This window comes from Pseudophryne corroboree, chromosome 11 (assembly GCF_028390025.1).
Source record: "Pseudophryne corroboree isolate aPseCor3 chromosome 11, aPseCor3.hap2, whole genome shotgun sequence".
Lineage (NCBI taxonomy): Eukaryota > Metazoa > Chordata > Amphibia > Anura > Myobatrachidae > Pseudophryne > Pseudophryne corroboree.
The window spans coordinates 24618677-24640771 of record NC_086454.1 but is presented as its reverse complement, the minus strand read 5'-3'; the positions used below and the strand labels follow the sequence as shown (position 1 = coordinate 24640771).

General features: G+C 51.6%; 1 protein-coding gene across 1 annotated transcript in view; it reads left to right on the top strand.

Moving 5' to 3' along the window:
* Positions 1-20041, top strand: part of SLC6A5 (solute carrier family 6 member 5) — a 180187-nt gene extending 160146 nt beyond the window's left edge. The window contains exons 14-16 of the mRNA XM_063944158.1: positions 669-769; positions 16505-16672; positions 19650-20041. Coding sequence (XP_063800228.1) covers positions 669-769; positions 16505-16672; positions 19650-19805 — 425 coding nt within the window. The 3' untranslated portion in view covers positions 19806-20041. The remainder of the gene's footprint in view (positions 1-668; positions 770-16504; positions 16673-19649) is intronic.
* The last annotated feature ends 2054 nt before the right edge of the window (positions 20042-22095 follow it).

Sequence of the window (22095 nt, the reverse complement as noted above, 5' to 3'; positions counted from 1 at the left end):
GCACCCAGGCAGAGGAGTACGGATATAGGCCCTCATTCCGAGTTGTTCGCTCGCTAGCTGCTTTTAGCAGCTTTGCACACGCTAAGCCGCCGCCTACTGGGAGTGAATCTTAGCATATTAAAATTGCGAACGAAAGATTAGCAGAATTGCGAATAGACACTTCTTAGCAGTTTCTGAGTAGCTCCAGAGTTACTCGGCATCTGCGATCAGTTCAGTGCTTGTCGTTCCTGGTTTGACGTCACAAACACACCCAGCGTTCGCCCAGACACTCCTCCGTTTCTCCAGCCACTCCCGCATTTTTCCCAGAAACGGTAGCGTTTTTTCGCACACACCCATAAAACGGCCAGTTTCCGCCCAGAAACACCCACTTCCTGTCAATCACATTACGATCACCAGAACGATGAAAAAGCCTCGTAATGCCGTGAGTAAAATACCTAACTACATAGCAAATTTACTTGGCGCAGTCGCACTGCGGACATTGCGCATGCACGTTAGCGACTAATCGCTCCGTTGCGAGAAAAAAATAACGAGCGAACAACTCGGAATGACCCCCATAGATAAAATAACCCGCGGTCCCTGTGCGACGACTTCCACTGTGGCCCAGTTCTGGGCGTTCTAGGTGCACCCAGTGTATTTGTGTTACTAATTCTGTTTCCTCCTAACTCCAGGGCTGCAGAGATTTTGTGAAGACATAGAAATGATGATTGGGTTTCAGCCGAACCGTTTCTGGAAGATTTGCTGGGCGTTTGTCACACCCACAATTTTAACTGTAAGTGGAGTTTTAAAGACTTTTTTTTTTAAATAAAATGTAAAATTCACATCATCTAATTGAATCACAGTGGTTGGGTGACATGGGATAAATGGTTTATTTTCTCTAGTTATTATTATTATTATTATTATTATTATTATTATTTATTATTACATGTATAGGAGTCAGTGCCAGATTAAGGTCCGCATGGGCCTGGAGCTGAAATTTATGAAGGGCCTATTGTGTACCTTTGAAGTGTGGTGCGGTCTAAATAGGGGGTTTGGCCTGTGCCATGAGTGTGGCTATCTCCATGAAGATCATAGCTAGTGTTTACCTATTACCACTTCATAGTTAACTATAACAAGAAAAAGTTTGTGACCACCATATAATACAGAACTTCCGTGACCACAATATCAAGCATGGAGCATCACAGTGACCGCCATATAACATGCAAAGAAGGATGAAGGGCAATGATGGGGCAAAACAGAGCAGATGTGGAAAGATTAGAAAAGATGGGGGCAATACAGAGTAGACAGGGAACTGAGGGCTCCTGTGACACACTTATCAACACAGACAACACTTCCTGACATACACGCCCTACTGACACAAACACACTGATATAGACACACACACACCACTGAAACATACTGACATACAGTACATTACTGACAAACACATACTGATACACACATTTATTGATACAGACACCACTTACTGACAGATACTGTACCCATTGTGGACACAGACATCACTTAGTGGCACATACTTAATGACAGACACCCCTTACTGACACAGATACAACTTACTGACACAAACGCACCTTACTGTCAGATGCCACTTACTGACACAGACATCCCTTACTAAAACAGATTCCACTTACTGACACAGACACCTCTTACTAAAACAGATTCCACTTACTGACACAGACACTCCTTACTAAAACAGATTCCACTTACTGACACAGACACCCCTTTCCAAAAACAGATTCCACTTACTGACACAGACACCCCTTACTAAAACAGATTCCACTTACTGACACAGATACCCATTACTAAAACAGATTCCACTTACTGACACGGACACCCCTTAATAAAACAGATTCCACTTACTGACATGGTGCACTGATACATACACACTTACTGACAAACACACTTACTGACACAAACATCCCTTATGGATACCACTTACTAACACTGACACCCCTTACTGACACAGATTCCAGCTACTGACAAACATACTAACAGTCAAACTTACTGACACACTGATGCACACACTTATTGATGCAGATACCCCTTACTGACAGATACCACTTACTGACACACATACTGACACACATGACAGACATCACTTACTGACACAGATACCATTTACTGAGACAGACGCCACTAAATGATCGATACCCCTTACTGACACACACATACTTACTCAGATACCACTTACTGACACAAAAAACACAGATAAACTTACTGACACAGACACTACTTAAATATGGGAGAGGAGACCCCCGAGCCTGGTGTGTTTGCAGGGATGCTAACGTCTCTGCCTGATTGACAGGCAGGGGCATTCAGAGGGAGTGGCGAGGCCAAGGGCTATGTCCCAGACGCAGTTACCTTGGCCACGCAAGCCGCACAGCGTCTGCTAGTCTGGGTAAACTCAGGCTTACTAGCCTGCAGTCACAGATGAACATTGCGACCAAAGGAAATACACACAAGTATGGGGAGAATATACAAACTCCACACAGAACCATTGTAGAAATCAAACCCACAACCTCAGTGCTGTGAATAAGTTGAGTCATCTGTAACTTTATTATACATAAATGACCTTTGATATGAGAGAACTCCACCCCTCTAAAATACATTTTCAGATTATTGACACAAGTTCCGTTCTATGAGAGCAATACCAAGCACAGGTGTAGTATGGTATGCCGGCGGACGGGATCCAGGCAGCCAGCATACTGGCGCCGGGATCATGAACGGCGGCATACCGCCAGCTGGGCGGGCGCAAATGAACCCCTTGCAGGCTCGCCACGCTGCGGGCACACGCGCCCCACACTATTTATTCTCCCTTCAGGGGGGTCGTGGAGGGAGAATAGTTGTCGATATGCCGGGTGTCGGGATTCCAGTGCCGGTATACTGAGCGCCAGGATCCCAACAGCCGGCATACTGAATACCACCCTCAAGCACATCCTACATTAAGTTAGACTCATACCAAAACTCTGCCAATACCTGGGGTTAAATAACATGAACCATTTTCATTTTTGTGTAATTTCCCTATAAATAAATATTTATACAGTATTTAATTCTTCTATGCCACCTGCCTTCACTCCTTATATAGGCATGGATTCAGCTTGTGCTGTAGTCTTGTGAAAAATTGCAAAATTAAAACTTTCTCTAGTATAATTTTTTCCACAGGTACACCATGGATTCTACATGGAGAAGAGGACCGACCCTCGTGTGAACATAAGGTAAGTATGTGTATATGGAGGTGTGTATGTATGTATTAAAGTTATACTTTCAAGGTGTGTGTCTTATGTTTTTATTGGGGTATTTTTTTTAGTAGTAGTACTACAGGTACCAGCGGGCCCGGTTTTCCTCCGCATGCTGGTACTTGTGGTTCTCCAAGTACCAGCTTGCGGGGGAGGCTTGCTGGGACTTGTAGTACTGCTACTAAAAACAATATTCATTTTTTTTACACAATGGCTATCAGCCTCCCATCCGCAGCCCTTGGATGGGGGGGACAGCCTCGGGCTTCACCCCTGGTCCTTGGGTGGCTGGAGGGGGGGGACCCCTTGATTGAAGGGGTCCCCACTCCTCCAGGGTACCCCGGCCAGGGGTGACTAGTTGGTTATGTAATGCCAGGGCCGCCGGGAGCTATATAAAAGTGTCCCCCGGCTGTGGCATTATGTATCTGGCTAGTGGAGCCCGGTGCTGGTTTCAGAAATACGGGGGACCCCTACGCTTTTTGTCCCCCGTATTTTTGGAACCAGGACCAGGCGCAGAGCCCGGTGCTGGTTGTTTAAATATGGGGGAACCTCTATCATTTTTTTCCCATATTTTTGCAACCAGGACCGGCTCAAAGAGCCCGAGGCTGGTTTTGCTTAGGAGGGGGGACCCCACGCAATTAAAAAAAAAAAAAAAAAACCACTTCCCCATCCCCTTCCCACTGATAAACATGCACGGATCTCATGGATCCGTGCATGCCTATCCAAACACGGGATAAAAAAGCAGGTCTGGTTTTTTTTAGCACTTTTTCACGAATTGTATTTCTGCACGGCAGTGTTTGGCTATTGTCGGCAGTGTTTGTGATTTGCACTTTTTAGTAAATTACCGATTTCTACCAAATTGCAGGCGTATTTGACCGATGGTGTATTGATTCGTGATTTTTTTCTAGGACTTCCAAAAAATTACGAATGCCCTCATCACTGCCGAGATTTTTGCTTAGTAAATTACCGAAATGACACTTTGAAGAAAAAACGGCATCTCGGTCAAAATCGGGACCTTAGTAAATATACCCCAATATGTCTAATTGTTTCTATCAGGAAGCTTCTCATAATAGGATCTCACCACCATTGGGGCTTAGGAAGACCACTAGGTGGCGCCCAACAGAGAAATTCAAGTGTTGCAGCCGCTAGCACTGATATTACTTTTATGTTGTCCCGTCATTTTGATGGACTAGTGCTAGTGTGTGTGTGTGTGTGTGTGTGTGTGTGTGTGTGTGTGTGTGTGTGTGTGTGTGTATATATATATATATATATATATATACTCAGATGTGTCCACTTACATCTAGCTTCCTGGCACACTTAACAGCCCTTTTAGTCATGCCATGCCGCGGCGTGATTCGGTAGCACCAAGCGTCTTTTTCGTGCAACTTTTTCCATGCGAATATGATGACAAGCAGCTTCTGCTGATTAAAATTATTTGGGGCATGCCTATATTCTGTGTGGGACTGCGGCTGTATCTGCATATGAAATGGTACGCTACAGTATTTTCCTAGAATATACTGTAACATAGCATTTTGTATGCAGATAGTGATGCGAATAAGATGCATTTTCGGCAAACAAAGACGCCCGACGCTAACGGAGTTGCACAGGACCTATCAGCTCACTGACACCAGGCATCTCCTGTTACGTGGCGTATTGAGACTATATAAAATTGCATTGTCACAATGAAGGATTTTTTGTGAGCTCAGGCTGGGGTCACTTCTGTGGTGACTGGTCTAGATGGTGTGGTAAAGCTGTACACTCGCTAGCCTTCGCATGAGAGGACGGTGTCGCTAATATGAGTAGTACTGCAAGGAGGAAGGAGGAGACTACACTGAGAAGCACAAGTGGTGGCTAATGGGACTCAGAAAGTCCTAGAAGACCAAAGGTTCTGGATCTGTGGTGACTAGATCTTCTGACAGCGGAAGCTGGAGGAACCTTGAAAGACTGGATTTACACTCTGGATAGTATCAGGATTACTGTGATCAACTGAGACGTTCACCTCAAACTGGTTCCGACGGGAATTGAACTCAATTTGAGCAGAACCAATTCTGGACCTGGACTGGAGTGGATTTGGACTAATCCAAATGAGTACTGGATTTGGCTTGAAATGAACTGGAACTGGATTTAAGACCAGTGGTGGATTTTTACCTATGTCCTGCAAGACTGCAGCCCCTTCAGGTAAAATCCGCCACCTCTGTCAGTGAGCCGTATATAGTTCCTGACTACACTGGCTTCACTGTGACTGGCAGTGATTTCCTATTGGACGTCATCAGAGCCGGATTAAAGCAGGGGCGATAGGGGGCGGTCGTCCCTGGGCCCCCACATCCACTGTGTCCCCCTGACAGTGGGAACGATTTGGCATCGTGATGCGTGCACTGTGCAGCATTTTCTGCCGGGCAGCGCCGAGATGCTGCCCAGCTGTACGTTGCACCGCATGACATCATCAGAGGTCACGCAGCGCAGCAGCCCCACACCGACCCGCTCCTTCAGCTGCTGAAGCGCAGGCAGGCTGCGGAAGTCGGGACGGGACTAGGGAGGAGGAGGAAGCCCTGCTGCGGACCTGACGGGAGTCTGGAGGAGGAGGGAGCCCTGCTGCTGCTGCGGACCTGTCATGACGGGAGTCTGGAGGAGGAGGGAGCCCTGCTGCTGCTGCGGACCTGTCATGACGGGAGTCTGGAGGAGGAGGGAGCCCTGCTGCTGCTGCCGACCTGTCATGACGGGAGTCTGGAGGAGGAGGGAGCCCTGCTGCTGCTGCGGACCTGTCATGACAGGACTCAGGAGGAGGAGGGAGCCCTGCTGCTGCTGCGGACCTGTCATGACGGGACTCAGGAGGAGGAGGGAGCCCTGCTGCTGCTGCTGCGGACCTGTCATGACGGGACTCAGGAGGAGGAGGGAGCCCTGCTGCTGCTGCTGCGGACCTGTCATGACGGGACTCAGGAGGAGGAGGGAGCCCTGCTGCTGCTGCGGACCTGTCATGACGGGAGTCTGGAGGAGGAGGGAGCCCTGCTGCTGCTGCGGACCTGTCATGACGGGACTCAGGAGGAGGAGGGAGCCCTGCTGCTGCTGCGGACCAGTACCAAACCAGCCAGCACCAGTGAGACAGCACCACCCAACTTGCTCCTTAATGGTGCAGGTGTGTGTTTGTCATGCAAGGGGGGGGGCAGGATGTTTATAAGCCTTTTCACTGCGGAGGCCCCACAACTTCATTGCCCCTGGGCCCCCACCAGCCTTAATCCGGCCCTGGATGTTATACCTGTCAGTCAGACACACAAGGCAATCCTGTTGGGAGGTGTTTCCTCCCTCCGGGACTGCCAGACTGGGCTGCGATTAGCAGAGAGCTGGTTTTATATAGGAAGCCACTGCCTGCCTTTGGCGCAGCCCTATCTGGCTTCTATGGACTGCAGCCAGTGCAGTCCATATAAACTGGGGGTTTGCGCACGCTTAGTCACGCCGCAGCGTCTGTGCATGCGCTGTCACAGCACCTGCTGGATCCATTGTGCAGGTGCCTGAACCCGGAGCTGGCTGTCTCCTCTCCTTTCCCCAGCAGTCTGGTCACAGATTGAACTGTGATTGATGTTGCACTGGCAATTGATTAGAGCCCCAGTAAGCCCCCTTTATAGGTCCTGCTGCTCTACGAATAGCTGGGAAGGTCAGGTGCCTGGATTCAGTGACTGCATTAGTAACGGCATGGTCAGCTGACCCTGAGCAACATGGAGAAATACTGGCAGGTACTCATCCATGATGCAATATCATCAGGGAGGCGTCTGGTTGGTCCCATATTTATTCTGCAGCAGGACAACGGCCCCAAACATACAGGCAATGTCATTAAGAACTATCTTCAGTGTAAAGAAGAACAAGGAGCCCTGGAAGGGATGATATGGCTCCAACAGAGCCCTGATCTCAACATCATCAAGCCTGTCTGGGATTACATGAAGAGACAGAAGGATTTGACAAGCTACATCCACAGAAGATCTGTGGTTAGTTTGGAACAACCTCCCTGCTGAGTTCCTTCAGAAACTGTGTGCAAGTGTACCTAGAAAAATTGATGCTGTTTTTAAAGGCAAAGGGCGGTGACACCAAATCTAGATCTGATTTATCTTTCTCTTGTGTTCATTCATTTTGCATTTTGTTAATTGAGAAAAATAAACTATTAACACTTTTACTTTTGAAAGCATTCTTACTTTGCAGCATCTTTTCCACACCTTCCTAATATATTATATACAGTATGTAAAGTGATTTAGTGAAGCGGAGGTTGCATCCCGGAGGATCCTTCTCCCCCTTTAAGAAGGAGCCACGTGCGCAATGATTATAAGTCCACTTCTGCAGGTCGATATTCCCATCACACAATGAAAGTTGTGCAGAAATGGGATTGTCTCATATTTGTCCCAAGACAGTTGGAAAACAACAGCACAATTGTCTGGCGCAATGGTACCTATTGCCTGGCAATTGCGTCCTTTCAGCAGCAGCGCATAACCGCAGCCTAACATTCTGAGCGTATTTACAGAATTACTAGGTGCTTCATCGTGCCCTACGGGCGCTCTTCACACCGTCGGAAGGGGCTGCGCCCCTTTAACCCCTGCAGAGACGCGGGACGTCGGGGAGGGGACACAAAGACGCGGGGCGGCGGGGAGGAGACAGACGGGGAGGGGACAGAGAGATGCGGGGCGGGGACACAGAGACGCAGGGTGGCAGGGAGGGGATACAGAGAGGCGGGGCGGCAGGGAGGGAGGGGACGAGAGAGGCGGGGCGGCAGTTAGGGGAGGCAGATACGCGGGGCGGCAGGGAGGGGACGCAGAGATGCGGGGAGGGAGGGGACGCAGAGACACAGGGTACCAGGGAGGGGACGCAGAGATGTGGGGCGGCGGGGAGGGGAGGCAGATACGTGGGGCGTCAGGGATGGGACGCAGAGACGCAGGGCGGCAGGGAGGGGACGAAGAGGCGGGGCGGCAGGGAGGGGACACAGACGCGGGGCAGCAGGGAGGGGACGCAGAGAGGCGGGCGGCAGGGAGGGGACGCAGAGAGGCGGGCGGCAGGGAGGGGACGCAGAGAGGCGGGCGGCAGGGAGGGGACGCAGAGAGGCGGGCGGCAGGGAGGGGACGCAGAGAGGCGGGCGGCAGGGAGGGGACGCAGAGAGGCGGGGCGGCAGAGAGGGGACGCAGAGACGCGGGGCGGCAGGGAGGGGACGCAGAGACGCGGGGTACCAGGGAGGGGACGCAGAGACGCGGGCGGCAGGGGATAGAGAGACGTGGGGCGGCAGGGAGAGGACGCAGAGACGCGGGCGGCAGTGAGGGGACGCAGAGACACGGGTGGCAGGGAGTGGACGCAGAGACGCAGGGAGAGGACGCAGAGACGCGGGCGGCAGGGAGTGGACGCAGAGACGCGGGGCGGCAGGGAGGGGATAGAGAGACGCGGGACGTCGGGGAGGAGACAAACGGGGAGGGGACACAGAGATGCGGGGCAGGGACACAGAGACGCAGGGCGGGGACACAGAGACGCAGGGTGGCAGGGAGGGGACGCAGAGAGGCGGGGCGGCAGGGAGGGGACGCAGAGAGGCGGGGCGGCAGGGAGGGGAGGCAGATACGCGGGGCGGCAGGGAGAAGACGCAGAGACACGGGCGGCAGGGAGGGGACGCAGAGACGCGGGGAGGGAGGGGACGCAGAGACACAGGGTACCAGGGAGGGGACGCAGAGATGTGGGGCGGCAGGGAGGGGACTCAGAGAGGCGGCAGGGAGGGGACGCAGAGAGGCGGGGCGACAGGGAGGGGAGGCAGATACGCGGGGCGGCAGGGAAGGGACGCAGAGACGCGGGGCGGCAGGGAGGGGACGAAGAGGCGGGGCGGCAGGGAGGGGACGCAGAGACGCAGGGAGGGGACACAGACGCGGGGCAGCAGGGAGGGGACGCAGACGCGGGGCAGCAGGGAGGGGATGCAGAGAGGCGGGCGGCAGGGAGGGGACGCAGAGAGGCGGGCGGCAGGGAGGGGACGCAGAGAGGCGGGCGGCAGGGAGGGGACGCAGAGACGCGGGGCGGCAGAGAGGGGACGCAGAGACGCGGGGCGGCAGGGAGGGGACGCAGAAACGCGGGGTACTAGGGAGGGGACGCAGAGACGCGGGCGGCAGGGAGGGGATAGAGAGACGTGGGGCGGCAGGGAGGGGACGCAGAGACGCGGGCGGCAGTGAGGGGACGTAGAGACACGGGTGGCAGGGAGTGGACGCAGAGACGCGGGCGGCAGGGAGTGGACACAGTGACGCGGGGCGGCAGGGAGGGGATAGAGAGACGTGGGGCGGCAGGGAGGGGGCGCAGAGGGGGGGTTTCTAGGTACTCGGAAACCCCCCCTGCGTGCGCGTATGTTGGTGGGCGGATTATGTGTCTGCAGCTCCGTCCTGCTAGTGGTGTGCTGGGGCAGGGGAGGAGCTGCTAACTCCGCCCACCACTGTGACTCCACCCAGCGTTAGAGGGCCAGGCACAGTCACAGGGCAAATATATAGGAGATATATATATATATACATACACACAGCTTGTGCAGTGTGCTGGCTACTCAATTACGAGCACACACACACATACACGCGTGCGCACGGAAACCCCCCCATGAAAATCCTGCGTTTGCCACTGAGCCAGAAGCCACCAGGGCATGGACACCACACACTGCCAGGTTACCACAGACCCCTCCCGTGCCACCTACACCCCAATTCCACCCGCACAACACACCCCAAACCCCCCTCCAGCAGCCACTGACAGCCCAGACACCCCCCGACCCCGACGCCTGCATAACTCACCAGCACACACTGCCCAGCCTAACCCACCGCACCGAACCCACCCGCCGCACAAGCCAGCACCTCCCACAGCCGTCCGCGCCACGGACACGGTGGCCGGGCCCTGCCGCCCGCACCACGGCCGACCAGACAGCCGCAACCCGCACCACCCCTCCCGCCCTCCACACCCCCCCCAACGCCAGCTCCCGCACTGCAGCCGCGCCTGGGACCCACTGTCCCGCCAGACGCCGTCCGCACAACGAACGAAGAGATTGCAGTTACGGCGCAGCATCACCCGCGCCTGTAACTGCTGCCGCCGCTGCCATACACATCAGGAGGGACGGGTGGCGCAGGAGAAGGCTTCATAGCCCCCCCTGCGCCGGTACAGACACCCGCTGCCTCCTCCGCACACCGAACATCCCCAGATTCCCGGACTGTACACCACAGGGCCTGGGCTGCCGGCACCACAGGCCAGAGACAGGGGACAGCGCGCCTGCTAATGTGGCCGCTACACCAACTTCACAGGTGAGAGTGCACAGGCAGCTCCGCCTCTCTGCGTCCCCTCCCAGCCGCCCGCGTCTCTGCGTCCCCTCCCTGCCGCCCCCCGCGTCTCTGCATCCCCTCCCTGCCGCCCCGCGTCTCTGCGTCCCCTCCCTGCCGCCCCGCTTCTCTGCGTCCCCTCCCTGCCGCCCCTCGTCTCTGCGTCCCCTCCCTGCCGCCCTGCGTCTCTGCGTCCCCTCCCTGCCGCCCCGCGTCTCTGCGTTCCCTCCCTGCCGCCCCGCGTCTCTGCGTTCCCTCCCTGCCGCCCCCCGTCTCTGAGTTCCCTCCCTGCCGCCCCGCATCCCCACCCTGCCGCCCCGCGTCTCTGTGTTCCCTCCCTGCCACCCCGCGTCTCTGTGTCCCCTCCCTGCCGCCCGCATCTCTGCGTCCTCACCCTGCCGCCCGCGTCTGTGTCCCCTCCCTGCCGCCCGCGTCTCTGCGTCCCCTCCCTGCCGCCCGCGTCTCTGCGTCCCCTCCCTGCCGCCCGCGTCTCTGCGTCCCCTCCCTGCCATCCGTGTCTCTACGTCCCCTCCCTGCCGCCCGCGTCTCTGCGCCCCCTCCCTGCCGCCCCACGTCTCTCTATCCCCTCCCTGCCGCCCCGCGTCCACTCCCTGCCGCCCGCGTCTCTGCATCCTCTCCTTGCGTCTCTGCGTCCACTCCCTGCCACCCGTGTCTCTACGTCCCCTCACTGCCGCCCGCGTCTCTGCGTCCCCTCCCTGCCGCCCCACGTCTCTCTATCCCCTCCCTGCCGCCCCCGTCTCTGCGTCCCCTCCCTGGTACCCCGCGTCTCTGCGTCCCCTCTCTGCCGCCCCACGTCTCTGCGTCCCCTCTCTGCCGCCCCGCGTCTCTGCGTCCCCTCCCTGCCGCCCCACATCTCTGCGTCCCCTCCCTGGTACCCTGTGTCTCTGCGTCCCCTCCCTCCCCGCGTCTCTGCGTCCCCTCCCTGCCGCCCCGCTTCTCTGCGTCCCCTCCCTGTCGCCCCGCCCCTCTGCGTCCCCTCCCTGCCGCCCCTCATCTCTGCGTCCCCTCCCTGCCGCCCTGCATCTCTGCGTCCCCTCCCTGCCGCCCCGCGTCTCTGCGTTCCCTCCCTGCCGCCCCGCGTCTCTGCGTTCCCTCCCTGCCGCCCCGCATCCCCTCCCTGCCACCCCGCGTCTCTGTGTCCCCTCCCTGCCGCCCGCATCTCTGCGTCCTCTCCCTGCCGCCCGCGTCTCTGCGTCCCCTCCTTGCCGCCCGCGTCTCTGCGTCCCCTCCCTGCCATCCGTGTCTCTACGTCCCCTCCCTGCCGCCCGCGTCTCTGCGCCCCCTCCCTGCCGCCCCACGTCTCTCTATCCCCTCCCTGCCGCCCCGCGTCTCTGCGTCCACTCCCTGCCGCCCGCGTCTCTGCATCCTCTCCTTGCGTCTCTGCGTCCACTCCCTGCCACCCGTGTCTCTACGTCCCCTCACTGCCGCCCGCGTCTCTGCGTCCCCTCCCTGCCGCCCCCGTCTCTGCGTCCCCTCCCTGGTACCCCGCGTCTCTGCGTCCCCTCCCTGCCGCCCCGCGTCTCTGCGTCCCCTCTCTGCCGCCCTGCGTCTCTGCGTCCCCTCCCTGCCGCCCGCATCTCTGCGCCCCCTCCCTGCCGCCCCGCCTCTCTGCGTCCCCTCCCTGCCGCCCCGCGTCTCTTCCCTGCCGCCCCGCGTATCTGCCTCCCCTCCCTGCCGCCCCGCCTCTCTGCGTCCCCTCCCTGCCGCCCCACATCTCTGCGTCCCCTCCCTGGTACCCTGTGTCTCTGCGTCCCCTCCCTTCCCGCGTCTCTGCGCCCCCTCCCTGCCGCCCGTGTCTCTGCGTCCCCTCCCTGCAGCCCGTGTCTCTGCGTCCCCTCCCTGCCGCCCCGCGTATCTGCCTCCCCTCCCTGCCGCCCCGCCTCTCTGTATCCCCTCCCTGCCACCCTGCGTCCCCGCCCTGCGTCTGTGTCCCCTCCCCGTCTGTCTCCTCCCCGCCGCCCCGCGTCTTTGTGTCCCCTCCCCAACGTCCCGCGTCTCTGCAGGGGTTAAAGGGGCGCAGCCCCTTCCGACGGTGTGAAGAGCGCCCGTAGGGCGCGATGAAGCACCTAGTATATATATATATATATATATATATATATATATATATATATATACACATATACATACGTACATACACACACACACATACATATATACACATACATATATACACACACAGAACATCTGTACATAGACATACACACATACTGTACACAGCATACGTGTACACACAGTTTACATGCACACATCATACACACACACACAGTATACATACTAACAGTATACATGCAAAAATACAAACATAGTATACATGCACACAGCCACACACGCACAGTATACATGCACACACACAGTACACATGCATACAGCATATATACATACACACACAGCATACATGTTACATAGCAATACACACATCCAGTAACATTGGACAGAACCCCCTCCTCACCTTACACTACAGTGGGAGCAGAAAACAGCAGACACTGCCTCACGTAGCTCTGTCTCATGGCCCCGGCTTGAACTGCCTGAGAGGAGCTGCGCGCTTCCGCTGCAGCTCCCCCTACAGGCAGCCAGCAGCGGCAGCAGCCAGGTTCACACTGTCACTCGGACAGTGTAAAGAGGAGGGAGCTGCTGCATAAGCTTCTCCTCATTTAAAAAAAAAAAAAATCGGACGAGAGCGCCGATGGATCGGAGACCAGGGGGGGTTTCTAGGTACTCGGAAACCCCCCCTGCGTGCGCGTATGTTGGTGGGCGGATTATGTGTCTGCAGCTCTGTCCTGCTAGTGTTGTGCTGGGACAGGGGAGGAGCTGCTAACTCCGCCCACCACTGTGACTCCACCCAGCGTTAGAGGGCCAGGCACAGTCACAGGGCAAATATATAGGAGATAGTGGGTCTTCCTAGACCCAAGAAATCCCACCAAAATAATATATCAGTGCAAGTCAGAGCCCCGGGAGCTTGACCACTCTGTGAAAGCTTGTGCTGGGGGTTAAAGACATCCTGAGTGAATGCACTGCTGTATTGCACATATATCCAGAACTCTTACCAGACAGGGCTTGTTGTGAGGGTTGATTCTGTTTCGGAGTGGGAGAAGGGACCTTGTGACGTATCTAGGGGAGGAGACACGTCACCAGGGGGAGGAGCTAAGGGCGAACAGGGTACCCGAAAAAGTACCCTCGCGGGATCGCTTCGCTCGCCACGCTTCGGGCCTGATTACTAAAGGTAATAGTTGGTGGCGTGGATAGTAGAGGAACTATCCCGCTGGCCTATCTCCTCCCCCTTGTGTCGTGACTCCTCCCCCAGACGGAAAAGGTCCCTTAGCCCACTTGATTCTAGCATCTACCTTGTTGTGAGTAGTGGAGCCGGCCTGCTGTATTGCTCCGTGTGCTTACAGGCGTGCTCGGTGGAAGGTTTTTATTGCTGCATTAATAAATATATATATGCTAAATCTGTCAGCGCTCCCAGTCTTCATTTTCTACATGCAGAAGCAGCCAGTATTTACCCTGCATGCAAACAAACATAAATGTTTTTGTCCCCCTTGCGTTGCAGCATGGTTTGTCCGGGTGCAGAGTTACTTGCTCTCTTTTGCTTTACTTCCAGCTTACAATCAGGCCCTACTGTAAATAGCTTTTGCAGCAGGCAGATAGGTTTCCATATTTGTGTCTCCCGATGCTAACCAAAATTTTGGGTTGCCATATGTAATTCACAAATTCCAACACTAGGTGGCAGCAAATCACAAACATTCAGCAGTTCCCTACAGCATGTCTGCAGCAATATAAAATGATTCGACATATTCACCATTGCCTTTAAAGTGGTCGTATTATGCACAAGCCCGTTGAGCCTCATTCTACGCTCGGCCTTTGGCTGTGTCTGATTGCAATCAGCCCTGTTGGAAGACTATTCATTAACTTGGACATTACTAAAAGAGATTTACGGCCAGCTGCCAGAGATTGGATCCTATTCAGTTTCTTTAATCATAATATTACTGCACTTGCCCAGTGCAAGTCCTAAATTCCCTTGTAGCCTTTCAGCATGACAGCCTGTAATACCCAGGAATAGAGGGCGGACCAGGGGTGTGGAGATGCGTTCGCGTCCCTGCCCCCCAGATTTACAGTGCCCGCATTACCGGCATTATAAAGCTGGGGGTGAAGCTTCGATGATGCGATTCAGCGCAAATAGCATCATCGCTCCGCGCACTTTGCCTTTGTGAGCAGAGGCTTCAGGTGGGTAAGCGGGGGGTGCATAGGCAAACGCAGGGGGGATTTCTGGTTGCCCAGAAACCTCTCTCCTCTGGGCAAGTCAAATTATGAGACCCATGGCAATGGTATATAATACAATTACTAGAGCTGCTGCCACATCATGAAGTTTAAGTGACAGAGCAGAGCTGAGCATGCTAAGTGGTAGCAGCTTCTTCTACCAAGTATGCTGCATGTGTGGATCTGAGTCCTCAGTCATTGCACTGGACCAGAGAGTAGGTGCCAGGGAGAAGAGACAGGAGCCTTACCATGAGGTGGGAGAATGTGTGCTTTGAAAGTGCAGTACTGGTTCCATTCTGTTTGTGTATTTATTTATTTATTTATTATGGGATGCTTAACCTTTTCCTGACCACTTATTTATATTATTTAAATGTTTGATACAGCCTATAATGTAGACCATCTATTAATACTGTACTCCATAGAGTATCCAGTGTATAAAAAGACCAATCTCATTTCTAGGTTCTTCTACGGCTCCCCCAGACTCCTGCACTTGCTCCAATGTTCCGCAGAGCGGGAGATTGTGGACTGCATTCGGAAACCCCCCCTCTACAAATCCTGCGTTTGCCACTGGAGTGGGGGGTAAATGGGAGGTGCGTAGGGTTGCCACCTCATCCCTTTAATTCTGGACACATATTAACTACACAGGTTCTGTGGCTGGCTGACTTCAAGACTCCATTTCCCCTGGTTTTAATCAGCCACAGAACCTGTGTAATTAATATGTGTCCAGAATTAAAGGGATGATGTGTTAACCCTAGAGGTGCAGCCGGGGGTGAGCGGAATGCGGGAGACTTGCCCACTTTTCCGGTAGAGTAGGCAGTTATGCATTGAAGCCGTCCGCAGAAGCAGACAGTGTTTCTTGCATGCAACGTAATAAATGTTTTTGCACCCCTTGTATTGCAAGATGGTTTGTCCAGCTACAAAGTTGCATACTCATTTCTTGGTTTATTGCGAACTCAGAATCAGCCCTGAATAGCTTTAGCAGTAGGCAGATAGGATTCAACCTATTGAGTATTGAAATCTAAATATCTGCCATACACTATCTCTCAGCAATCAGAGCAACCAGGGGCCGAATGATCGCGTTACCAAATGATCACCTTCAGTGGATTTACTGAAGCTCCCTCTAGTGATCAGGCCACGGCTGAAGTCACAGTAACCAAAAGGAAGGCTGTGATTGGTCAATGTTGTAGGCTGATGTAAGTTATATCGCTGACTAGATCACTAGAGGGAGCTTCAGTAAGCTGAAGAAAGTGAGACATTGCGTCATGTACATGAGACCCTTACTACATTTCCGTATGATGCTCGCACAGGTCGTGTTTCACCCCTGATATCAACACATGATTACCCAGATAACTGCAAACATACAAGGCTGTAACCCACAGTAACCAATCAGGATGTAATTGCCAATTTATTGCATAGTGTACAAGTTTCCCAAACTCTGCCATGACAGTCCAGGTTTTAAGGATATCCATGATTGGGCACATGTGACTTAATTAGTACCTCAGTCTGTTTGATTTCACCATCTGGACCCAAGCAGGGCTATCCTTAAAACCTGCACTGTATGTTTGGGAAACTCTGGTACACAGTAATGAAAGTAGATGTCTGGTCGCTACGGGTTATAGCACAATTATTGATAAATGTTCCTCTTTGTGGTTAAAGTGAATGTGTCAGTATAATGTCCCTTTAATTAATTCTTTCCTTTTGCCTTTTCAGTTTATCTTGTGCTTCAGCTTTTGGCAGTGGGAGCCGATGACTTATGGCACTTATCACTATCCGACGTGGTCCATGGTTCTGGGGTGGCTGATGCTGGCGTGTTCCGTGATTTGGATTCCAATCATGTTTGTCATCAAAATGTATCTTGCGCCAGGCAGTTTTATCGAGGTAGCTCCCGCATCTCAATCATTAGCTGCGCGCTCGCTTTGCATACTAAACACGGCTCGCTTCTGCCCACTGCACGGAACGCGGTCGCAGCTTTCAATATGCAACAGAACAGCTGGAGTATAAAACAGATTACAATTCACTTTGTCATGGAGAATAGCCCGCCAAACGCCGTACTCCCTGGGCCGGACAGTTCCAGCGACTTTTTATAGCCATTCACTTGGGAGGTCGAGGTGTCAACATGGCAGTATAACGGAGATTAAAAAATAACGACAATAGAGGCTCAATTTATTTTAATAGCTAATAAACCAATAATTGCTCTTTTAATGTTTGTTTTTCGTGCCGTGTTAGGCTGATATTTCCCCCCATCAAATTACATTTCCAATAAAAAGAGAAACTGCAGAAAAAAATGAAGCCCATTTTCATTCCTCTCTCACCTGCCGCTCGGTGTAGAGGACGATCGTTTGCGAGATAATTAGAATCTCATTTCTAGCACAACTTTTTTTTTTGCAGCTTGCAATGTATACTTCGGGGAATTATCGTAAACAGAAATTCAATTACTCTGATGCTTCCCACATTGCCTGGGACACCGGGCTGAGTGACAAAGAAAAAGCCTTTGTTGCTCTGGATATTAAATATTGGTTAAGAATCTTAAATCAGGTGTTTTATATTTCACCCCTTCTCGTAGGGCGACAGCGCCGCTTAGTTAGTCATAAGCTATGAAACATAAAACACAAGGATATGCAATATGAAAAGAAGTCTTGTAACAAATGTCAAATTGTTTGTAGCAATGGGGGAGGGGTAGTGTATCCCTGCCTGCCCCTCTGTCCCTGATACACAGCCGTCCAGTGGCTGTACTACCTCTGGGGCAGCATATGTGGCTGCTAGGGAGCCTGGCAGTGTATTAAACTGGGACACTCATGAATTACACAGGTTCTGGGGCTGGCGGACCTCAGGCCTGCATTTCACCTTGTTTTAGTCAGCCACAGAATCTGTGTAATTCATGAATGTTGGTTTAAAGTGATAAAGCTCGGTTCACACGACAAGATTATCTGTCCAATCTGGCTGGTTGGTATAAAAATCCGGTAATGGACGGGAGCAAATGACAATCAACCATTTGCTCCCAAACACTGAAAAACAGACAAAAATGGTCATTCGGACAAATCGATTACATTTATTTAACCAATCTATCTGTACAATGGTTTTTGCCCATTTTCTGGCGTTTGGGAGCAAATGGTGGATTGTCATTTGCTTACATACATTACCAGATTTTTAAGGGGGGGGTATTGAAGGTCAACAGTGTCTAGGTCGACCACTATTGGTAGACCGTAACTAGGTCGACAGGGATTCTAGGTCGACAGGGCCTCTAGGTCGACAGGTCAAAATGTCGGCATGAGTTTTTTAATCTTTTTTGGTGCCATTTTCACCGTACAGTGACCGGGAACCCCAATTAGTGCACCGCGTCCCCTTGCATGGCTCGCTTCGCTCGCCATGCTTCAGGCAAGCTGCCTCGCTGCGCTCGCCGCAGGTTACCGTTCCCAGTCATAGTCCACATGGATCGTAAAGTATAGAAAAGTTTAAAAAAATATATATTTTTTTAAATCTCATGTCGACCTAGAACATGTCAACATAGAAACCCTGTTGACCTAGTTACTGTCGACCAATAGTGGTTGAACTAGACACTGCCTTGTCGACCTAGAGCCCGGACACCGATTTTTGATCCTACCAGCCGGATTGTACAGATAATCTTAAAGTGTGTACCCAGTTTAAGTATAGTGGGCGCAGCGATTGTGGTCTATCTGCACGTGGAGGCCACAGAACTGAAGGGTGTTGAGTAATTTTACTTTGTTTCATAATTGCGGTAATTTTTCATGCATTCTAAACAACTTTTTTGTTACAAAAAATAAAATAGTGGAACAAATGACAGTAATGCTTAAAATAATGCTTACATTTAAATGCGTTATTATTATTTATTAATTATTATTATTATTATTATTATTAATTAATTGGTTAATCCGTTGCAAGATTAACCCCAAATGTGATCTCCATTACTGCAGGTCACTATCATCTCTTGTCCACCTTCCTATGTGCCAGAAGGCTCCGTACCGCGTTCTACAACCGGTCACTGGCACAGACTCCGTTGTGTATATTTAAAAAAAGTGTTCTCCTTTTGGACCTAATTCTGAGTTGATCGCAGCAGCAAATTTGTTAGCAGTTGGGCAAAACCATGTGCACTGCAGGAGGGGCAGATGTAACATGTGCAGAGAGAGATAGATTTGGGTGGGGTGTGCTCAAACTGAAATCTAAATTGCAGTGTAAAAATAAAGCAGCCAGTATTTACCCTGCACAGAAACAATATAACCCACCCAAATCTAACTCTCTCTGCAAATGTTATATCTGCCCCCCCTGCAGTGCACATGGTTTTGCCCAACTGCTAACAAACTTGCTCCTGCGATCAACTCAGAATTACCCCCTTTGTTCCCAACTTATTTCCACTCTCTAATATATCATATACTATTTATGGCGAACTCTGACATTTAGGGCTTATTCACATGAGCAAAGCGGACATATTTCATTGAAAATGGTGTTATTAATGTAACAGTATAGTCCCATTGAGCTGAGAAATGACGTGTGGGCTGAGATTTTCTCCTACGAGACAAAGTTATAATGACTGCTGACACCGCGCGGAGCCGCCCCCAGCCTGACATGTCTCGGTGCGTACACTATAGTGCGCACTTAACAATACAGCAAATACACATAGGCTGTCAAAAATCTTCAGTTCTGTTGAGGTGCAGGAATCTTTAATTATACATCTGTACTGCTGCACAGCGGCATCCTATATAAGAAGTATTTATATTTTATGTTCGCTTGCCCACTAAATGGAAAAGTTTATTTTCGCTGTACTGTTTAGTGAGATATATGAACCCAATTCTCAGCAAATTCCCACGTCTTAACATACTTTTCTGTCTTTACCTTACAGAGGCTCAAGCTGGTGTGTACCCCACAGCCGGATTGGGGTCCGTTTTTGTCCAAGCACCGCGGGGAACGTTACAAAAATATGATTGACCCACTGGGCACCTCCTCGCTGGGCCTGAAACTTCCCCCTAAGGATTTTGAGCTAGGAACACAATGCTAGTATACATGGTGTCTGTACCTCCGCAGTACAGCCTCCGCCAATGTCCCATGACATCCGTCTACTTCTTCTTTCTCCGACTATGCCGGTGGTCTCTTAGATAAACAGTAGGGTCCCTTGTTGCATGTTGTAGCCAACACCTTAACTGACCGCCTCGCACTCTCGTTGCTTCTCTGTCGTGTCCACCACTTTTGTTTGACTGCCAAATATCAGCAGTGCCTCTAAAGATGGTTGTCCAGCCGCAGTAATTACTATTATTTTATAGGGGTGGGGGGGGGGGGATAGAGTAGTCATTCCTGTGATTAAATAGGGTTATTATTGAATGTTCATCACTTAATTCAATCATTGTTCTTATTGTTTACATGGATTATTATGGGTGAGTAAAAAGTTTGAATATTTTCCTCTATTAATATTGAGTAGCAGAATTTTGGGGGAGGTGGTGGTGGTAGGGATGGAGGGCTAACCGCTGATACCGCTAGTATTCCAGAGATCCAGACCCAAGGGTTGAGTTTGACCATTTCCTTGGAGAATTCTACAGTAGATAATTCCATCCTAAGGAAAGGTATACTCCTAAAAGAGTAGGTTTTACCAAACCATGCTGCTGGGGTCCATCGGATTACCCTGTCTTACTAGAGAGTCTTACCTTCTGCAGAATTCTCCAATGGAACCTAGAGGTTGGTGGTGTCTGGCTAGTCGGTAGGACCTCACCCATGTACAGTCATTCACCCATCTACAGTCCTGGTGAGATCTTGCCTTCAGAGCCCAACCTTATTGTAGACCCAAATCTCGGGAGAATATGTTGGCGGTAAAGTGAAGTTGAGGAGATATCTCCAAAGGTTCCTCTACAATAGAAATGATTTGACATTCATAAGAATGTTTATAATTATAAAGCCCTTAAAATTGTTCCAGGAACGTTTTCATGAACATTTTGGATCATTCAGACACTCAAACTCTAAGCGCGCCCCCTTTCTTCTCTATCTACATCCCACTTGTAGCATCATTGTCATAGTACAAAGATTATGCTTTCTCACTGTCGCCTCACCTTGCGGGGTCTATCCTGCCTACTATGCAAAGAATAAAGAAACAGCCCCTCCACCTTCCAAATGAGCCATGAAATTATGGAGTTGACTGGGATTTAGGGTTTTATGTTGTATTACAGAATTTTCTTTGAATTATCAGTTTATTATGAACGAAACTTCTGTAGCGTCCCAACTTCTACTGTAAGTCTTAGATTAAGACAAGGATCCCATTCCATTTCCAGTACAATAGGCATATATGTAGGAACAGTGGTGGTCATTCCGAGTTGTTCGCTCGCTAGCAGTTTTTAGCAGCCGTGCAAACGCTATGCCACCTCCCACTGGGAGTGTATTTTAGCTTAGCAGAAGTGCGAACGAACGGATCGCAGAGCGGCTACAAATTTTTTTTGTGCAGTTTTAGAGTAGCTCAAAACCTACTCAGCGCTTGCGATCACTTCAGACTGTTCAGTTCCTGTTTTGACGTCACGAACATGCCCTGCATTCGCCCAGCCATGCCTGTGTTTTTCCTGGCACGCCTGCGTTTTCCCGAACACACCCTGAAAACGGTCAGTTGACACACAGAAACGCCCACTTCAATCACTCTGCGGCCAGCAGTGCGACTGAAAAACTTCGCTAGACCCTGTGTGAAACTACATCGTTCGTTGTAATAGTACGCCGCGCATGCGCATTGCGCCGCATACACATGCGCAGAAGTGCCAATTTTGTTGCCTCATCGCTGCACAGCGACCGAATGCAGCTAGCGATCAACTCGGAATGACCCCCAGTGTCTCAGATGAATGACGCAGATTTTAAAATAAAAATATAATTCCCAAATTTAGATTTCCAAGTCTTTGCAATGGGCAGCCATCCCAATACCAGGATGCATTGCAAGCGCCACACGTAGTAGAACTAAACGGTTTCTCCCCTGTTAGTTCAATGCGCGATAATCGTTTGTCTTCCATAAGGCGGCTCCGGGACCCCGAAACTCTTCCACATGTTAAATGTTTTCTCTGTGACGGCATCTTCATGTTACACATTATATACTCCAAAAGCCATTGTATAGTTTGTGCCTAATTTTCTATATTCGCTAAAATGTGTAGAGCTGATTGTAGATGCAGTTTGTAGTTGGCGTGTTGTTTAGTAATGACCCCCCCCACTCCTGCCGCCCCTCCCCCCCACAATCCTACACCGTCATCTTTATATAGTAACTTCTAAGTGTGTTCAGTGAGCAAAACAATAGCAGCCAGCTCTGTCTATATATTATATATATAGTATAT